Here is a 21,323-nt window from a genome sequence, read left to right on the forward strand (position 1 = left end):
TTGTGTCCAGGCAGTAGATTTCAACTTTTAAAATGGCAAAGCTGGAGTAGGAAGAAACTGTTTGTAGGTTTGGAAGTTCACAGCCTTTGAAACTTAAGATTACTTTCCTCGTACCTGCACTAACAGGCATACTGTGAACTGTTTAAATAATACAGAAAACAAGGCACATATCTCACCTCATAGTAACTCCGCACAGCATTGCAAAAGGCTTCATCTGCTACGATTTGCGTCTCGCCATTCAAAAAGGCCTGGAAACGTTCCTTCAGTAACTGCAGCTGCTGCTTGTTGAGCTGTGCAAGAAAAAACGGAGAGGGGAGAGAATAATGATAAATGCAGTTAGTCTTGAGGTAAAAATAAGCAGCACTATACACAGTTGGAAGCCATGGATGGGCAAGAAAAGACAGAGGCTCCCTGGCCACCTGGTTCCCCAGTGTATGGCAGCTCTTCAGGGTCCCACCTCGGCAAGCCAGGTTGTGGCAGCCAGACATGCAGGCACACAGCATGCAAGTAAATCTCTGCCCTTTCCATGGTGTCTTTGGGATGTTACAGGTAAGTCTGCAAGGATACTTATGAGCAGTATTTTATATGCATATGTTGAATATAATGGTTGACCTCCCCCATGGTAGCAGTACCAGCTAATAAAACTTAGCTCCAGTCTTCAAATATGTCATTTTTTTCCACCTTCAAATAACTGAATAAAAACAACTGAGATACCTCAATTTTTTTGAGCAATCCAGCACTACCCCTGGAATGTTTCAACAAGCATGCTCACTGTGAAGAAAATGGACCTGTAGCCACTGATGCTATAACACTATGAATGACATGAAACAACTAATCTTGGGTAACAGCAGCCAAAAGGTTCAAAGATTGACACCAAATTACATTTGGTGTAATATCAAATACATTTTGAAAACAAACTCCTAGAAGAACACATTACATGACTAAACCTTGCAGTCAATGTAGTTTTATCAAAGTTTAATGTTATGGGGAAAAGCAAAGTCTGAAAGCTCTAGAAGGATCCAGACAGAGGTCTTTTGCCAAGGTTCCTATCAACTCTTGAAATACTTAGTAAGATATTTCTCCCTATCAAATTTGTGAGAAGTTTGAATATCACATCAGAGGAGACTGCCACTAACATTAATATAACAAAGCAAGAGGTATAAATAGTTGGGTTTTTTCAGTTGTTTTCCAGAACATAAAAACTCAAGTAAAGTCTTTCCTGAACTTTAGCACTATAAAACATTCAAAACCAACTGATTGAAAAGTTTTTTCATCCTTCCTGTATTTTGCTTAATTAAAACAAATAAACAAATAAATATATAGCCAGAAATTGGAAATATTTTCCTAGAGGGCAAAAAGTTATATTTGTAATGGTTAATCTGGAGCAAATAACATTGGCCCAATGGTATAATCATTTCTTACTGAAGAACTTTTTGGCATCTACGGTAAATATGGTGACCTTGGGCTTTTAGGTCTCTTATGTCAACACTTTGAAGTCATTTAATATACAACACTTTATAAATTAGCAAAATCTCTGCTATCCTGATAATATGCCTACCTTGGATAACCTCTATTTTCTTCATATCAAGGGAGAATTTTCATCCTACACAAACTTTGCTAAGTTTGCAGACTCATGTGCTCCTATGAAACATAGTAATTTTCTGCAAAACTCTCCAAATTGACGGTACACTTGAAAGCTGTTCTATTTTGCCAGGAAACAATAGTTTAGATGTCATCTAAAACTTGATATCAGAAATCCACTGAAAAATAATGAAATGTAGGCAGTAGCAATGCAAAGTCAAAGAACTGTGCCCTTAAAAAATAATCCAAGCTAGGTAAAAATAAATGATAATTCTATTCCTCATCTTAATGGAACAACTAACAACATAGAACAAGCCCCAGGAGACCCCTACAGAAAAAAACAGCCTCCTGTTGAGGCAAGCAAACTTCAACAGAGGTTGCTGTGACTTGGATAAACTTCCTGCAGGAATTCCAGAGAGCAGCAGCCTAACACTTTACCCAAGCCATCCTGTACCACTGCTAGTTAAAAATCAATGGGAGAGAAGTATTTGTATTATATCTGTACACCCACCAAAAATGGCATCTATCCACCTACCTGCCAAACATCCATTCCTTACACAGAATGTGCACCACAGATGTTAGCTGTTTGTAACAGAAATCAAACTTGATTCCCCTTATTTGATTCCCCCTATTCTTCTCTCATTTTCTAAATATTTTAGACAAGCTGAAATATCAGAAAATGCAAATCATTAAGGATGATTTGAATTCTTTTTTCAGCATACACTTGCTCTTGTGACTTAAAAAAGAGACGAGCACTCATGCAGACAGTGCCCCACTGCTGAGCAAGCAGCTCCTTCATCCCATGGAATATTCACAGCTCTGCCACAAGAACACATGGGCTTCCTGCCAGGACAATTATGGAAATGTGTTTTCATGCTTGCAGACTTCATTCTTTAGGTGATTTGCTTGTCTATTATCCACATATGAAACAAAAACATTATGAATAAGGCAATGAAACATAAATTTAATTCCAACTTTCTCATTTCTAACCATCATAGTTCAGCAAGCTGAAATGTCTTTAAAATATTCATATATGGCTTTCATATTCACTACTTTAGGTAGTAAGAAATTCTAAGGTTTGAGTGGCATTTTAGGATTACTGTATATTTCTTAAATTACTAATGTTTTAGTGCAAAATCTAGATGTGCAGAATAAAGTTATCCCACAATACTAAAAACCAGTAATATTTCCAGTGTAAAATATAAAAAGTTACAACTTGCACTAAGGATGACCTCAAGTCTATTTTACATGTCTCAAATATTGTCATATATAGAAACTCAATTGCGTTAACTGTCAAGATACAGAATAATTTTTAGTAGTCTACTGCCACATACAGCTCCTCTGGGTTTTTTAACTTCTCAGAATATTATGTGTACAGTGAATTCTCTCTCTCTTTTTTTTTAATGTTGGTCATTTTTAATGAATTCATTAGCACTCTTCAATTTGCAGCATTTAAAAAGGAAACGAAACTAACAGTAGAAGTAGCAGCTTAGAAATGCAGAGAAAAAAGGGAAGTGTAATTGCATTAGAATGCTGCAATAGCAAGAGGAGAGAAAGAGGCGACTGTACAGGACATTGACTCTTGGACACTGTCAAGCAGTTCAACTTGTTGAAGTTTGGGCTACCTTTGAAGTTGTCCATCTTGGTCAACATGGAACAAGAGATGAGGACATCACGCATAACCAAAATCCCAAAGGAAATGCTTAAACTTAAGGGCAGTAAGCCTGGACACATTTTCTCTGGCAGGACTTCACATAAGGGAGCTCAAAGTCCTTCTGCAGGACCACTGCCTTTCCACTGCATGTGCCCTTTCCTGCTCTGCTCTGTGCAAGACCCATACACATCAGACCTGTGCTTGCAGTCCCTCCCAACTTCCTCTCATCTTTACTGTCAGTGCTTCTGTTTCCACATTTTAATTCTAACAGAAGGAACTATGAACAGGAAACGTGAAAAAAGGCAAAAAATTACATTACTTCATGTAGCCCTAAATGTAAACTGAATACCACCTGAAGTGTACAGCAAATCTTCACTGATTCTGCTGCTTTCCATCAAGCTGCTTCAGTTTTGTATTGCTTACTTGGATTGCGCATTCTCAGTGGTATGAAATGTGTTGTTGTAACTCTGTGTGATACTTCATAAATAACTACTGCTGCTTCATGGGAGAATGTATAACTAAATTTCAGTGACTCAGAATATCAGGTTTGATTGCACTCTGCAAAACAACTGAAGACAAGGAAAGACAAATTTAAGGCAAAACAAGATTAACTACCCTAAAATTTGTTTTTAATTTATTGCTGCCACACAGGAAATAATTTTTTTTCCCCTCCATCCCTGTGCCTTCAAAAAAGGTAACACTATTTTTTTTACTTTACATTTGCTAATCTCAGTAGACTGTCAAAGAATGAAAACATATATTTATGGTAAACTTCTCAAAGAGCTACTTAATTAAATTAAGAATAACTTTTTCAAGTTACAGTATCAATTTAACTTTTTATAATTTACAGAGTAATACAAAGGTAAGAAAGAGCTTCAAGCACTGAACTATTAAAAACATTTCTAACCTTGCATTTAACGTGTCTAAGAAGTCTTATATATCCAAATATAATCCTCTTCAAGCACCACTTTAAACAATTGCTTTTTGCCTTCTAAAGTAAAACTTGGGTATTAAAACCTAGAGGCATTTCTAGTTTAGCTCCACTCATACCTTTAAACAATTTTAATAAACGGATTTTACACAAAGTTTAAATTCTTATTTTTATAAGAAGTTGCATTTCAAATAGATCTGGCAGCTTAGAGAGTTGTTCCAACGTCACAAGTTTTACTTCCTTAAATAATAAATTTCAACATTTTGAAGGAAAAAATGAAGCATCTATGCATTTTTAACAGTAATACGGCTTATTTCTCTTTAAAAGATAGAAGGAAAAAAGTAAAACTATAGCTTCATTGAGTCTGATGCTCAATTAAGAGCCTCTTCATCTGCTTCTCACTGCCTAAGTAAACAGAGCAGCTCACTACTGCCCTAATCATATGCAGCCAACAGCAGCTGGCAAAGACATAACTCACAGCACCACTGTCCCTTAGAAAACTCTGGGCTTAAAAATGAACAAGGTTAACATGTGGCCAGTTCCTTGGCTTGCCCCCTCGAGCATCGTAGATGCTGGTAAGCAACACTCCCCTGTTCCCCACAAGTGCAGTGAGCCAGGAGCTGGTACTGGAGCAGGAACATTCTGAGCCATTGCCACCTTGTGGCCATCTCAGGAACACCGTAGGTTGCAGGTCTTCACGCTCCAACTTGAGATCTCTGCGAGGATCAATTACCCCCTGATCTTAACACAAGCAACAGCATTTCTTCTTCTCTCCTCCCACATTGTAGTGCGAAATTAAGTTTCTCAGACCATATGGGTATTTTAGGGAAATAGCAGGAGGTGATGACTGCCATTACACACAGAGCTAGACAAAACATTTCTTAAGCAGACTGCAAAGGTACAGGGATAGGGAGGAGGCAACCAAAGAGCCACTTCCCGAACCCTCAATGCTGCAATGTGTATTGTCTGTAGCACCAAACATGACTGAAGTCCCCGAACACTTCCAAAAAAATTAGAAGCTCTGTTATTTTAAAAATATGCCATTTGTTTTAATGCCTTTAACAATAGCAGTTGCTTTCGAAAAACTTCAGTCAAAAATACGTTTTGAGACAAGAAGGGAAAAGAGCCAAGTGAGGGTTCCCTCAAACAGCTGTTGCTCCCTTCCACTTCAGCCAAGAGATAAATTTTCATCTCCTGAATGTAGCTTTGTTTCTTGTCCTGACAATTTCTTTGCCAAGGAAAAATGAAAAAAGAGTAGAAATGTCAAGGACTAACCATTCCACTTGCCCATACCCTCAGCCAGAACAAAATCTGGATGATTCAACAGGTCAATGCATTTACAGCGACACTCAGTTTAACACACAACTTCCAGGACGATAAAAATTCAACTGCCCATAATTTCCTAGCAATTCAAATAGACCATGTGTTCAAGGCCCTACACATCTAGCAGGTCCACTTGCACATCAAACCAAGCTTTAATCTATCTACGTGCCTATAAAAGGAGTATGTATGTGCTTTACGCAGGCTTTGTTAGTTTCTTTTTTAGATTTTGTTTCCTATTATTTTATTCTGCCTTTAAAGGTAGTTGGTTAAGTGCCAATCTAACTGACATTTACTTTTCTCCCCACCTTCCTGAATTCTCCAACTGCAGTAGCATGCTCAAGTATGTTGAGTTCAGCAACTCCCTCCCTGTGTCTCCTCTGCAAGGTCTCCCAGCTCAGCTGTGAGGCGATACTGGTCAGCCCAAAACAGCAGCTTTCCTATTCTCAAATGAGCCTTAAAAATGGCAGGACAGCATCTAACAACACTTGAAACAATGCTCACTGTCTTGCTGACTGAGAACCAAGAGCTACCCAAGCCTTCACTCCAGATCAACTCTGCTGTAACTTCAGCTTCCCTCGTCCTCCATGGTGGTGGGGAGGGCTTTGGATAAAGCCACTCTGGATAAAGCCCTCTTTTTCCAGACCCAGGAAAGCCACACAGTTCCTCTGTGAGAGCCAAGAGCAAGGCACAAAGCCTTAGGCTAAACCCATCATTATCCTCTCCTTCCAGAAAAAAAACCGACTGTGCCACATTATTGCCTGTTAACGAGTTTCATTTCACTCTGGTGATGAGAGTAAGCCTGCAAAGCAAAAAACCGGTTACAAACAGTGATTCTCAGTCTATTTCCCCTCCTTCTCCCCCACCTTCCTTCCTCTTCCAGTATCTGCCTACACACAAATAATACTTGTATTTCAGAGCAGAGATAGAGAGTACTCATTTATAGTGAATTACTTGAGAGATTTTCTCCTGAGAAAGACTAAATAAACAGTATTAGAAAATATCAGTACAAAGACAGAGGTGATAGCTGTGGTTACTGTGCTGAATTATGCAGGTCTTAATTATGTGCAATAATGGTCCTATACAGCACGTGGGTGGCACATAATATATGCTGTCCTTTAGTATTCATTGCATAAACCAGTTTGATTTTCTAAAAAAACCGATAAATATTTTGCTGTCACTTAGCAACCCTGGCTGTTCTTTGATTTTCTTAAAGTTGAAGTTATTCCAAGTAAAACACTGTCTGTAAGGATTCTGTTTGCTGTCACTGTGCACACTACATTGTGTACATAATCATTGTGCAACAATTCAGTGCCTTGTAGCATCAAATATTAGATTACCAAAACCAACCAATACATTTTACCAAACACATTTATCATTCCTTATAATCTAACAAGCACAACATGGCATTTACCTTTTGTTTGCCTGACACTTGTTTAAAATCCTGAAACACTGCCAATAATGTACTCTTCATTGAATTCCACCTACAGTGTGTTTCATTTTAAGTTATAAATACTTTATGCATTGTTAAGTATTTTCATTGTCCAGAGCAGCATATTTAGGATTCTTTGACAGAATTGTCAAACATTTCACAAGCGACAGAGGGTTTGGACGTTGGTTTACTTCAGGGAGCAGAGAGAATGGGACAAAAAATCGTGGTCAGTGAACAAAGCAAAGTCTGATTTATGTGAAGGCATTCAAGAGTACCTCACTGACCTCCCAAATACAGAACTAAACACAGACTCTAGAAGGGTCAGATTGGTACCTGAGAGAAAATAAGTATTTTGAGAAGAAAGAGGAACTAATATTTTCTGGAGGGAAAGAAAAAATAAAAATCAGACTTTCCTAATTATTGGACAGAAGAATGAAAACATATAAAGAAATACAGAAAAATTTAACTGCTTAGAACTTGCTCATAGTAATGATAGATTTATCCTTGAAAAGAAAAATCAAGATTTTACAGACTATGCTACACTAGGAAAGAAAGCATCTGCTATGTGTTTTTCCTAACTGCAGTAAATATAACACCCAAATAAAAGCTATCTCCACTGAAATGAGGTTGTCAGTACAGCTGCAATCATTTCCTTTTTACCTATAACCAAGATTTGCTATAGAATTTAGTTGACAATCATTATCTAGATTTATAATATTTTAGTTGTTTCCCCGGTGCTGCAGACTTCACTGACCTCCTCTTAGTCTGGAGTGGCTGCATAGACACACATTTTGCTGTCCCTTGTGCCACCACTCTTTGACACCATTTCCCATGCAGAATACATAAGGACACTGCAGCTTCACTTGCAATTGCCAGAGTCACAAGATCAGTCATGCCTGAAAGCTATGCAAGCAAAAGCTTACAGTCAAGAAAGCTGCTGATGGTTCATGTGGTTACCATGAAAATTATACCTACTAGGGATGCACACAGTCATACTTGCCTATGGTGGGAACCTCAGCTGCCAGTGCCTTTCACAGAATTGTAGAATGGACCAGACTGGAAGGGACTTCCAAAATCACTCAGTTCCAACCCTCCCACTGTGAGCAGGGAACCTTCCACCAGGTTGCTTGAGGCCCTATCCAACCTGGCCTTGAACACTTCCAGGGATGGGGCAGTCACAGCTTCTCCGGGCAATCTGTTCCAGTGTCTTCCCACCCTCACAGTGAAGAACTATTCTTCCTAATATCTAATCTAAACCTAGCATCTTCCAGTTTAAAGCCATTACCACTTGTCCTTTCACCATGTGCCCTTCTGAAAAGTCCCTTTCCAGCTTTCTTGTAGACCCTTTAGGTACTGGAAGAAACCAATGAGGTCTCCCCAGAGCCTTCTCTTCTCCAGGCTGCACAACCCCTCAGTCTGTCTTCACAAAAGAGGTGCTCCAGCCCTCTAATCATCTTCGTGGCCCCTCTCTGGCTTTGCTCCAACAGCTCCACATCCTTCTTATACTGGGGGCCCCCAAAGCTGGATGCAGTACTAAAGACGGAGTCTTGTGAGAGCAGAGGGGCAAAATCACATCCCTTAACCTGCTGGTCAGGCTTTGATAAAGCCCAGTACAGTTGACTTTCTGGGCTGCCAGTGGACATTTCTGAGTCATGTTGAGCTTCTTCTCCACCAACACTCCCAAGTCTTTCTCCTCAGCGCTGCTCTCAATCCATTCTCCATTCAGCCTGTACTTGTGCCTGGGATTTTCCCAACCCATGTGCAGGACCTTGCACTGGCTTTGTTGAACTTCATGAGGTTTACACAGGCCACCTCTCAAGCCTGTCAAATTTCCTTTGGATGGACATCCTGTCCCTCCTGTGTGTTGAACCCATCACGCAGTTTGGCTTCCTGAGAAAACAACAGTGTGGTGTTTAGCTGCCTGCCAGGTTAAGCCACAACACTAAGAGACTGTGTTTGGCACCTGGCAAATACAAGTTATATTCCCATCACACTCTGTGGCAACACGTTTCAGGATTAGTTTGGCTTAAACTCAAGGAATAGAAAGGATAACAATGAAAGCTGGAATAAAATCCAGAACAAGGTATCCATTTTATTCTGGATTCTGATAATGTTTAAAATATATTTCACCAAACTAAGTAATTTTATCAAATCTCCACAAAATAAATTATCTAGTTTTATTAATAATCAGAATTGTTTTCATACTCTATCTGCCTTCTCCGTCAGGGTTGTGAAACAGAAATTTATGATGGGCAGGATCTCTGGAATTCGTGTAGTCAAACCTACTTCTTTGAGCAATGCTAGGCTGAAGATACATTATGCTGTTCCAGACCTTGTCTAGACAAGTTCCACATATCTCCAAGGATGAAGATACTGAGGATTCTGTGTTTAACCTGCTCCAATGCTTTTTCTGAAATTCCCACCCAGATCCCTAATATTTAGTCAGAAGTTCCATGTTGTGGCTTGTGACTATTCCTTCCTGTTATTTTCTTGTGCCCCTCTAAAAGAGTCTGGTCCATCTTCCCTATAGCCCTGTCCCCCTTAAGGACTACAAGACAGCAGTTAACTTCTAAACCTTCTCCAGACTAAACCAACCCATATCTCTACACCTCCCCTTGTTTATAATGTCTTCCACCTCTCTAATCATCTCAGGGGACCCTGATGGACCTCTTCCAGTTATTCATTTCACTCCTCTTCCTCTACTTGGGAACCCAAAAACAGACAGAGTGTTCCAGATGTGGCCACACCAGTGTCAAGCAGATGGAAAAATAAAGGTACTTCCCTTGACCTCCTAGTTGCACTCCTGCTAATGCAGCTGAACATGCAGCCAGCCTTCATTCCCCCAACTCACACTCTATTTGCTCTCCATCAGGTTCCCCAGGTCCTTTGTTGGAGAAAGCCCAGCCAGTTAGATGCTTACTGTAAAGGTGCATGGGTCTCTAGCCTGGAAGTGTGGCTTGGCTTTCCTCTGTGCTGAACAGCTGGAAGTTTTTGATGGCTCATCTGGTCAGGAAGTCAGGAATCCCCTGAGTAGCAGCCCTGCTCTTCTGCTATCAAGTGCTCCTCTCAATCTGGTATCATCTAAGAACATGCCAAAGCTGCATTCAGTTCTATTTTCCAATCCAATCTATAGAATCACTTAGGTTGGAAAAGACCTTTAAAATCATCATGTCCTACATTTGATTACTATACTTGTACAACAGCATCTTTTAGACAACATACCTGTACCATCCTTCAGTTCAACATCCCAATAGAAACATGAAAATACCAATTCCTTAGGAGATTGGAAAGATAAATTGACAATACATAAACTGTGAATGGTTATTTTCAAGTAAAGCTTTTTAGCTTCCCTAGAACTAGGTAGGAGCAGACAGTCCACGTCACTGAGTCAATCATCAGGTCAAGGGCAATAAATTCAAATCTAAAAACTATCTCATTAATTACATGCCTTCAACTCCAACTAACAAATTATTGTCAAAAAAATTTAACAAGATTAGTGGGTAACACAGACATGTATCAACACCTCGCCAAAGCACAATGTAGGTACCAAAAGTTGTCTTGGGAGACTAGGCAACCTTATGGAAGAGAAATCTACTGCAGATTATATGCACAGAAATGTTACACACTAAATACAACCCCCATTTTCTATACCATTTGGTATAGAAAATCCCTGAGACTAACATAATTATGGCAATTACAACATAAACTTGCTCCATTTTCAATCTTCATCTAGGCATCTGACTAAGGCCGCTGTTAGAAATAGCCTAATTGGCTAGATAGGCTGTTTTTCTGATGCAATTAACAAACAGAAGAAATTAAGGAAGCAGAAGTAAAGCCTGCACTGTAAGGTTATCACATCAAACAGACACATATACTTTACACATGATAATACACAACCCAATATAGCTATGGTATGGTAGAACTAAGATGCTCAAAGAGCCATAATACTAAAGACCATATAAAAAAAGCTGAAAAAATACTATGTTAACCCAAGTGACCTTCGGTTTTGTCTGTCAAGGACACTCCTGATGTAAGAGACTGCAGCTTTGAATGACCCAGGTATCATCTGACCTTTTACGCTTCTATTTGTCACATACTCTTCTACCTTGGAAACTCACAGTGGGAGAAATCTCTACTTCAAAATCCTTTCCCAGTTTCACAAGATGAACCTTCAAGTATTTTTGTCTCCTACTTCTCCAGGAGCCTCAGGAATACATTTATCACAAACATCTAGACACTACCTGAACAATAAATACAAACATCTACATAGCCATCGCAATAAACATCCTCCGTGAGAGATACATCCAAGCCCCTGAATGCATTTATTTTTCAGCATGTAATATGAATTTGAACCAGCACACCAGATGATCTCATGAAAACTACAGGGATGAAACTAAGCAACTGCACACGGCAACCAACCTGCACTAACATTTCTGTAACAGCGAAGACAGAACTTCTCATGAAAGTACTCCTTCTCCAACCTCCCAGTCCCATCTCCCAGAGCTATCTCTGGAAACTAATTTTCATAAACCTACAGGATTTCAATACTCATGAACTCATGGAAGTTTAGTTTTGTCTTGCACTATAAAATTCTTCCATAGAAATGTCTAAAAAGTAGGTAAAAGTTTTATGATGTCCCTCATCAACACCCCTGTACATGTTCCACAACTATCTATTCTCTAACATAAGTAACTGAAACTTTGTGCTTCTGTCTCAGATTTTAATCTCATGTGACTAAAACTTCCTCTCATTTCCCCCCTCTCCCAATCACACAGACCAGCCTAATATAAGGCATTTATTTTTTCCCACAAATTTTGTTCTCCTTACGTCAAAGAGCCACGATTGCTACAGGATTATTCAATATCAGCATCTAATCTAACACACCCATATGGAAATTCTCAATACACTACTAGGTTTGGTCACCAAGATATGTAGGAGACTCTATACCATTTGAAGACTTAAGTACAAAGGAAGATCTCCCTGAACAAAATGTTCTAGCAGAAAGAAAGGATTTGAAAAAAGGAACAACAGGATTTATTTTTATATGTAAATAATTAGAAAGTCAGATTGGATCATCACAGTCCTTCTGGTCAGTTTGCAGAAAGTTCTCAAGGCTTAATGTATGCAGCTGAAACTACCAGGTGAGCAATAAAGATTTTATAATGACATCTGATTGCAGCTTTAAGCAATACTCCACTTCGTTTCAAATTCTCAAGCTGAAATTTATTTCAAATTCTCAAGCTGAAAAACACCAAAAGGGATGCAGAGGTAACACACAATCCTCAAGCATATTACTATCAAATATGTTTTGTCAGATGTCCATGTACACTGGACTCAATTAATCCTTCCTACAGCAAAACTGTCCTAGTTAGGACAGCTGAAGACCAGTTCATCATGGTGGGTGTAACCCAAAACTGTATTCTATAGCCTTCCATGTCATTTCCCAGAAACTAGACTATTGTTGTCAATAGACTATTCGCACCCTCTGCCCATAGAGCCTGACTCCTCAGGCTATAAACTAGGTGTTAAGAGGCCTGTGAGATAGGATGCTTTTGTCCTCACACCCTTTGTGGAACTCCCCACCCTGAGGGGAGCACTGAACATTCCTGCCTGAACTGGAGGATATATAATCTTGGAGTCTTGGAACATTTTTCAACCCACTCGTGGGATCCAGAGGAAGGCTGCAGCTCATCGCTCTCAACCAGACTCAGACCACCACTGGACTGCGATCACCAGTTCTGGCCAGACTGCAGCAGCTCTCCCACCAGGAGGTTCTTCCCCTCTCCCTTTACTTTGGACTCAAACAGGGCCCAAGGAACACCACTTTGTTCAGGCCCCAGGGCACTGGGTTATACATTTGGGGTTTTGTGGGTTGAGACCAATTGTTTGTTTGCATTATTGTACTTACTGTATTATTTTAATAAATTGTTATTCTGACTTATAATCTCTCCTTTGAGTTGAGTTCATTCCCCCTGCTGGTTAACTTTTAAACCAGCACAAAAATACACAGATATACTATCCAAATTTACACATTTAGGCATATTGACCCACATATTTCAAACACAACATGGAGCATTCCACTGTCCATCTCATTTTGGTTATACACACATATAGCATACATGACTACATTGTCCTCTTTTGTCAAAGTGTTATTTTAGTCTGTGCAAAGTTTAAAGACAGCACTCAAACATGTTGATATTTTTTTTCACAATAGATTTATTAACAAGTAAATTCATCAATTAATGCAAATTCATGCAGCTCTCTGGAAAAATGAGCCTATCTTGGAACTGTATGCTATAACATTTAAATGTAGAAGCAAAACACAGTACATAAATCTAAATGTACAGTTTTCCCATTCTAAATAAATCTGTCAGACTTCACATACGAGACCGGTACACTAATGCTATCCAAAGCTATATTTCACTGGGCAATCTTTATGTAATTAAGAGTCTCAAGAAAATACTTGATTAAAATTCCCTTAAAAGGAGAAATACTCACACACACGCACACCCCGAATATCACAAATACATTAGGCTGTATCTTCTGTTTTAGAGATTTCAAGCAATGGGATCATCATAATCATTAAACAGAAATTTGTAACAGTAGCTAAAAGATTTTATTGTCAGGCTTTCCTGATAGTGACTCAGAACTTTCTTCTTTTTTGCTGCATTTCAACCCTATTTCTAGTTCTACCTTTTGCTATGCTAAGTGATTTCCTCTGCTTGGTATGTATTCATATCATCCAAGCCTTTTAGAATTTGCTTCTATTTATGAACATCTTTTTCTCATTTCATGCTTGTTCCTATGTGGTTTTTTGGAGGAAAGAAGCAGCTTCATACTTTAAAAAGAAACCATTTGTTGCTTATTTTCTCTCATAATCAGGATTCTGGATTAATTTTCCTTTTGTACTTAACCAAATATTTCCCTCTTCTTAACCATTTGTAATGAACTTGCAGTATTTGCTATCACACCATCTACTAATTATAATCTACAAATTTTATTCCTAAGTGTTTAGTCTGTCTTCCCTTGTGAAAATGCTCCTTGGTTCTCACCAAGTCCTTCTGCAATGTGATGTGCACAATTCAGGACACCAAAATTCCTGTAACTGACGCACTTTAATTTTGTCTGCAGCACATGTGCACTCGTACACCAGATAACTTGAGTAATGGACAGTATTAGTATGTTAACATTTCTGAGTAAAATAATTGCTTTTGTCCTCTCTGCTGTACAGTGTGGTGGACGAATCAGAGACGAGTCCCTTCATGGCAGAGTTGTGGTGAAGCGCAGCAGGGAGGTCCTGATGCTCTTGCCTTGGGAGCTGCTTGCCCCTAGCCTCCATGGTGGCTGCATGGCATGCATCAGCATCTCATCTCCTGCTTCCCTGATCCTCAGCCCAAATATCACCCACTCATGTTTCCCTGGCTTGGTCTTGGACCTGCCTCCTGACCACTAGATGGAGGCTGAGCCTGAACACTTTTTTCAGACATGATCCTGACTCTTCCCCCTCAGTGGCATCCCAGGTTTGTCCCCTCAAGGAACAGCCTGCCCCTACTGCTCCCTGACATTCCCTTCATTTCTCTCCACCGCCCTCAAAATTATCCCTTTCCTAGCAATAACCCAGGGCCTCCACATCTGCTCTCCCCTCTTTCCTTACGTCTGCCTCCAACTTCAGTGACCACAGAGCTTCTAGTATGCTGCTCTCCATGTTACTTCTCCTCCTGCTCGTCTGTAAGGTATGCTCTAGCAGAAAGGCAGAACACCCGTAAAAACAACCAGCCCTCACTCTCATGAATAAAAATGTACCTTTAGCATTTCAATTTACGTTATTCAAGTAGAGGCAGAAACAACATCATTTATAACATCTCCATGTAGATCTCCAAGTCCATACTGCACAAATTGTATAAGCTATTCACTGATGCTATCAGAATAGCTTTCAGGAAGATCTTCAACAATTTTTTTCCAAACATAAGCCATGTTGTATCTTTGTCTTCCCCATTTTTGTACTGTTTTCAAAATTTTGCAGTCTTTCAGCTTTCATAAATAAATTTTCTCTTTATGTATCTTCTTCCTCACAGATGCTTCAGAGAGGTTCCTAAAGATTTCATCTTTGTATTTATACCAGCTCACATGCACAAGTGGATGGCACCCAACAGGTTTATCTAAGCAGATGACCTACAGGTCTCTTTACTTTTTCCTTCACCTCTGGTTTCACTTAGAAAAAGGACTGGTGTTACACTGTCATTCTGGTATCTCTCCCATGGTGCCCAGGTGTCCGCTTGGGTCCAGTACAGACCTCCTCAGAGGTTCACAGTGCTGTCTGTGTTCAACTCTTCCCTTCCTGCCTTCTTTGGATAGACACTGCAGTTCTTGACCAGGAGAAGAAATCAAAATCATCTTCAGCTCAGTCCTCCCTCCAGGCGGAATTTTTGCTGCTCCCTAAATAATCTCTGTGATCCAAATTTCCCTACATTCAACAAAAGCTGTTTATGCTTGAATTATTATATCAATTTCTACCTAATAAGCCCAGTACCACTGTCTTCCAAAGACGTGATTATTCATCACTACAAATACCTGCTCCTTCCTTTTGCCATGAAAAGAAGGTAGACAGCTAACGTAATTCAGTCAGATCACCAGTTTTACAATGATGCGTTTTTCTAAATCAATTAAAGGAGTAATTTTGGGGTTTAGGTTCCTAATATTCTTGCATTAGGATATTTTATTTTATTAAGTTTTCAAAACAATGTTTAACTACAAAATTCATGTCCTTTAGAGTTGTATCCCATGAGCCCTTTAGTGCAAGCAGCAGGGACCACATTGCAATGCACAATACAGCAATACAGCAGATAAATTTAATTCTGTGAAAATAGAGCATAAAAGTCTGGAGAAGTCTGGTCTTAACCTTATCACTTATCCTACTTAAAAATAAGGAGGAATAAAATCATAGCAAATTCTGCTTTCCCACAAGAAATAGTACTGGAAGAAATCACCTTCCAACTGAAATTTCAACTTGAAAAAAAATAAATCTCATCTCCAATTATATATCAGAGGTTAGATTAACGTAAGATTTCAGTATCAGCAGTACAGTCTCATAGGAAACAAAAAACCAGAAGACAAGTTTAATTAAGGTGTTTCCCACTCTGCAATAATGTTAGCACTAATTAAAAGAAGTTATTAAGCTGCACTTATTTCCATAGAAAGTTACTGGCAAAATGTATTTCTTTTATTGCAGTCTTGATGCCTTGAGGGAGCAGAGCTAAATGGCTGAGTCAGTCAGTAAAACAGTAAACCAATTCCCTTGCATCACGTTCTCCTGTATGCTCTGAATACTAAACGGGACGGAATATTGAAAACAAAAGCTGAGTGTCTGCCAGTTGAAACATGACTCTTACCATGCTGGCTGTAGTGATAACTTGTTCCCTCCTCAATGAGTAAACCAAATGAATCACAACAAACAACACGGTTGTACAGTATAATACTACAGATTTGTTTACTCCATACATGCATATTCAATTCAACAATAAATATAGGCAGTTACTAAAACTCATTCCACAAGAAAGATTTTTTTTTTTTTAATTTGCAATATAACAAAGAGAATCCAAGGGTAATGTTACCTCCAGGGTCTTCACTCTTACTCTGCACAGCACACAGCAAGTATGCGTTATTTTCCTCCTCTTTTTGTACAGCCTCCATATATCAAATAATGAACAAAGGCTTCAAGACATTCTCCAATGTAACGATCCAAATAATCAGGTTAGGTAAAAAGTTACTTCAAGTATAAGTTCTTTCATTGCAAAAGCATGTGAATCTGAAGATTTACCTATTATCGATTTTTTAAAAAGACATTATTTTTTATAGTCATGGTAGGGTTCACAAGTCTTTGCCAAAACAGCCCATGTCTGTGAAAACTCATTATTCCTTTCTTACGTAAACAGTCCATGCTTCCCTGCTAGCAAATGAAAGTGCAGTGCCCCTGCATGAATGAAGCTGGAAAGAGAAGAGTGACAGAAGACTTGACAGTCTTATACTGTTGATTCAGAGTGAAATCATTTCCAAGGCACACTGTGGAATCAGATTTGATAAAACACAAGAGACCAGAAGGAAGAGGCAGCAGCATCAGATGCAAGTTGGGTGGAGCAGGGACAGATGGCAGGATATTCAAGTGAGGGAGTCAAGTCTGAGCCAAGTTCAGTAGGTTGTCTCTTGACAAACCATTTTGATAAAAAGAAACAACTGTCCTTTGACTTGATAAAGTAACCCAAATGTGGAAATCATTGAATAGTTACAATATTCTGCTGACCCTCAGCTCAACCCAGGAACCAGTCAACAAGGGATTATGTTCATTTCCTCTCTTCTAATGTTTGCTAGAGATTAAATCACTTTAACCAGTGCCAGGGTTTCTTCTGGAATGACAGGACACGGCAGTAGATGAATTCCATTTTTATCACCTCCAAATGTTAATTCAAACAAGATCATTTCTTTGTTGAGAGGACAATACAGCATATAATAACTTTTTCACATAAGTATATTACTAAGTTTGGAACTGTTATAAATATCCCTAATTAGCTTGGCACAGTTAGTTTATTAAGGTTTGAAAGGGAATTGGATTTACATAGTATTTTGGGATATGTGCGTTTGTTAAACTCAGTGCAGAGGGGAAAAAATTAGTCAGATCAAGATTAAATAAATATTGTAGAAGTCTTACAATTCTGATTAGGAGCTAGCTAAAGAAAATACACAAGGAAAAGTACCACACAGTCACAGGAAACTGACTTTCAAGAAACATTATTAGAATTCAACATACATTTATTTGGAACACAGTCTAGAAAAAGAATCTTATAAATACAGTTTGGTAAATGCTTGGTTAGTAAACTGTTTGGATTTTATGTACACAGTAAACAACTCTGAAACAACAGGTAGTTTTAGAACTTCATCTGAGGGTATGAATGAGAGGATGGAGCCTGTCAACCAGTTTTTACACTTTAGAAAATCCCTTCACTACTGACATCCTAACACAAGAAAAAAGGAAGACACATCAGGAAATAGCTAAATGGGTCTTCTGCACCTAAGATTGGTAGAAACAGGAACACCTTGCCTAGCCAAAAAAAAAATAAAAAAGTAGCAGCACCCTTAAGTACTTTGTTGTCTGAGAGATCCTGCACACATTCATGTTTCTCTGGGTAACCCCCCTTGCAAACATCTCTGCATTCTTTAAGGCTCCCCTCATTTCCAGACCATGCTGGCAATAGCAGAAAACATGGAAGCCAAATTTAAAGCATCACAGACAGAAGATCCTGTACTAAGGTCCTTACAAATGCATACATTGATTCTGCAATCTTATCTTTCCTGCATGTACCAGAAAATGAATTCTGATACAGTGCTTCCCTATGTAAAGTAGTTTAACAAGATTTTCGAAACCAGCAAGAGTCACAGTACATTGGAATTATGTGTGCCAATACAAGGTTTTTAGCTTACAGATTGCAGTCACCCTCCAGGACTGTGCTTTACATATAGTTGAAACTGTGAGTTATGTCTGCTGAAACCCAAACTTAAGACTGCAAGCAAAAACTATAAGCAAGGCATTCAAACACAGTTAGTTATTATTCCAGCATCACCCAGAGAAGAAAAAAATCCACAAAACGTGATGAATCTCCTGTTTCTATTACAGTAAGATCAAACTCACTAGGGAGCAAATGTAAAAGCATGTTTGAAAGCACCAGTTATTGCCTGATCCACAGCAGAACAAGACAACAGCTCTGTAGATCCCTTAACTGTGTTTCTAAGAGTTACTAATCCAATTTGACTTTACATCAGTGATTTTACTTCCTACAGGGAAAAAACAGCAATACAACGAATATTTTAGAAGTAATGTCCTGACTGTCAAATCCCAGCCTTTACCGCATGCACGGGAAGTTAGTTGTGGAGGACTTGGTATTTCTTGCAGAAGATGTCTGGGGACAAGAGGGGAGGGACGGTGTTTCAGAAGAGTTGAGTGCTTAGCCCGGTTATTCTACAGTACAAGTTACCTGGATTGCTAAATATGGACTCATCAGTTTCTACGACTCTAGAATATTTTTATTTCTTTCATTAATTTTATAAATTTCTATTTTTATTCAAAATTAATTACATGCAAATAGCAAAGGAACTGAAGGAAAGACTCCCTAATGACTTAGACAGGTCTAAAGACTCAACCTTACATAAGGCTTCTCTATCACTAATGATGGCATTAAGTGTTAATTTCTTATTTATTTTTGAAGAATTTAAGTTTCACATTCTGTTGTTGTGGGCCAGATAAACAGGTGAATATTTTTATTTCCAGTATTTTTGAGCATCAGTTTCCTTAAAAACTTTCATGTGGACTCTTTCATTGGTAAGAGAGCATGGTTTAGTTGATCCTGTGTGCACACATCTGAAATTTATCAACCTGACCAGAGAAACAGAGTATGTTCACAACCACAAATTACATTTAGTCATGCATCTGCTGCACAGTTAATGTATGTCAGCTATGGTAAGAAATGTCTGCCAAGACTGTCTGTATACCGATTCAGATTTTTTTTTTGGTTCATCAATATGTAATTCCTTATCGCCCTCTCTACTTATTCTGCAAGAAAATGTAGGAAGGAGGGTAGTGAGTTCTTGACTGGTATAGTCCTAGTCCAAGTGTCCAAGTGAGTTTTAACTCAGAGGCTGAATATAACAGGAAAGCAGGCAAGCTTCTTTTCAAGCGATTGGATCTTTCAGCTGTGTTGAAAAAGATATTAAGAGTACTGATTAGAATCTTTTAGTTCCCTTAAAATGACTTTCCACCCTAAAATGATTCTTTCCACTCTTTCTGGTCCCTGTGGGTCTTCAGCCTTGTGACTTTGTCTTTACTCTGTTCCACTGCACTCCCATTGATTTTCTCCCTGACTTCAAAGGTCAAACATCCATCCTTTGTGAACAAGGTTTTCCAGCATCCTTAAGTAACAGAAGAGTATATCCCAACTACTTCAACAGTGGCAGAATCTACCTTTGAAAGTGGAGAAAGAAGAAATTGTTTCCTTACACAAGTCCAGCCAGGTCTGTGCCAGCACACAGGACACTAATTTCAACAGAAGAACAAAGATAAGCAAGTAATAAGAGGACTGTGGCAATTTGGAGAGCAGGAGCAGCCCTCATACAAAATGGTATGATTTTGTGCTTTAAAACATTGCCTCAGCTATTTATGTTCCATCAGTGGGATAGTAGTGTGTCCAAAAGACAACCAGTACTGGTTTCTGCTGTCTTGACAGAGAAAAAAACAAGTGGCAGAGGCAGGAACACTTGCCTTCTGATCTCAGCAATGGGAGTGTGAGCACAAAACCCCCAATTCTTGACAAACTTGCAGAAAGGAGGAAACATACTTTGAATAACAATAAGGAAAATAAATCTCAAAAGTTCAGGAGATAGCTAAACTTTGGCTTGAAGAGAGAACCTAGACAAAGAAGCGTGATTATTTGGAAGCTGTATATACAGGGGTTTAGTTTGGTCTGTTGTTTTTTTAAGGGGTTTTGTGTTTTTATTTTTCCTCCCACTTTCCTGTTTTTCTCTTCAGCAACTAATATTTTTCACTGAAAAGGAAAATAAAAAAAAGGACACTATACTAGATCAAGTGATTGAATTTGTTTATGATTTTTGGCCGAAACTCTCTTCAATAAAGCTACATTACATCTATTTTAAACACTCTCAGTTCGGAGGAAAGAACTGATGCCCATTAGCTAGGCTGCAAGCTGTCAGGATTTCAGTTCTTTGCATAAAATAGCTCATCCAGTGTAGCTTTGTCTCATTTCAGTATTTTAAATATTTGCTACTCCTACAAACAAGTAAAGAAGAAGTTGGTAATGATCTGTAATTTTCAGTGCCTACCATTCTGTCCTTTTAGATAAGATGCATGCAGTATCCCATAGAAGCTCTAAATCTCAACCTTATATGAAGCAAATCCCTGAGGTTAAATCAAAGTCCTAGACTTCAGATTTATTTTGTGCTTGCCCTGAAGCTTTGTTTAGATTCAGCAGATATAGATATAGATATGGATAGATAGATAGATATGAAAGTCTTCTGGTTTCCCATGTAGAAACTAAAAAACTGTGTCTGTATCAAGAGGTTTGACCATACACATATTGACCAAACACAGTCAATATATTAATAACACTGTTAGCTCATCTCTCCCTCTGCAGTAACAGACATTTGCAGGCAGTTCATAAAAGGTTCTCAAGAATAGGAATTCTAGTTCTGAGGTTTAAAATGGAGTGATTATGGAGTATGCTTTTATTAGTTAAAAGATAAGGAATTGTATTCTGATGTTATGTTTAAATTACCCATTCAATTTGCAAAAAAAACAAAAACTCAAAAGAAAGCAGAATTAAAGTTACCACCTTAACTTGCCTCCA

At 38.7% G+C, this 21,323-nt stretch overlaps 1 protein-coding gene across 4 annotated transcripts in view; it reads right to left on the reverse strand.

The window, feature by feature from the left end:
• CADPS2 (calcium dependent secretion activator 2) overlaps positions 1 to 21,323 on the reverse strand; it is a 287,348-nt gene that overhangs the window by 227,816 nt on the left and 38,209 nt on the right. For all 4 annotated transcript variants that reach the window (XM_051795418.1, XM_051795416.1, XM_051795417.1 and 1 more), the window contains exon 2: positions 177 to 290. In XM_051795418.1, the coding sequence (XP_051651378.1) occupies positions 177 to 290 (114 nt within the window). The remainder of the gene's footprint in view (positions 1 to 176; positions 291 to 21,323) is intronic.

This window comes from Manacus candei, unplaced genomic scaffold (genome assembly GCF_025592945.1).
Source record: "Manacus candei isolate 608988 ecotype Guabito, Panama unplaced genomic scaffold, ASM2559294v1 h1tg000043l, whole genome shotgun sequence".
NCBI classification, from domain to species: Eukaryota; Metazoa; Chordata; class Aves; order Passeriformes; family Pipridae; genus Manacus; species Manacus candei.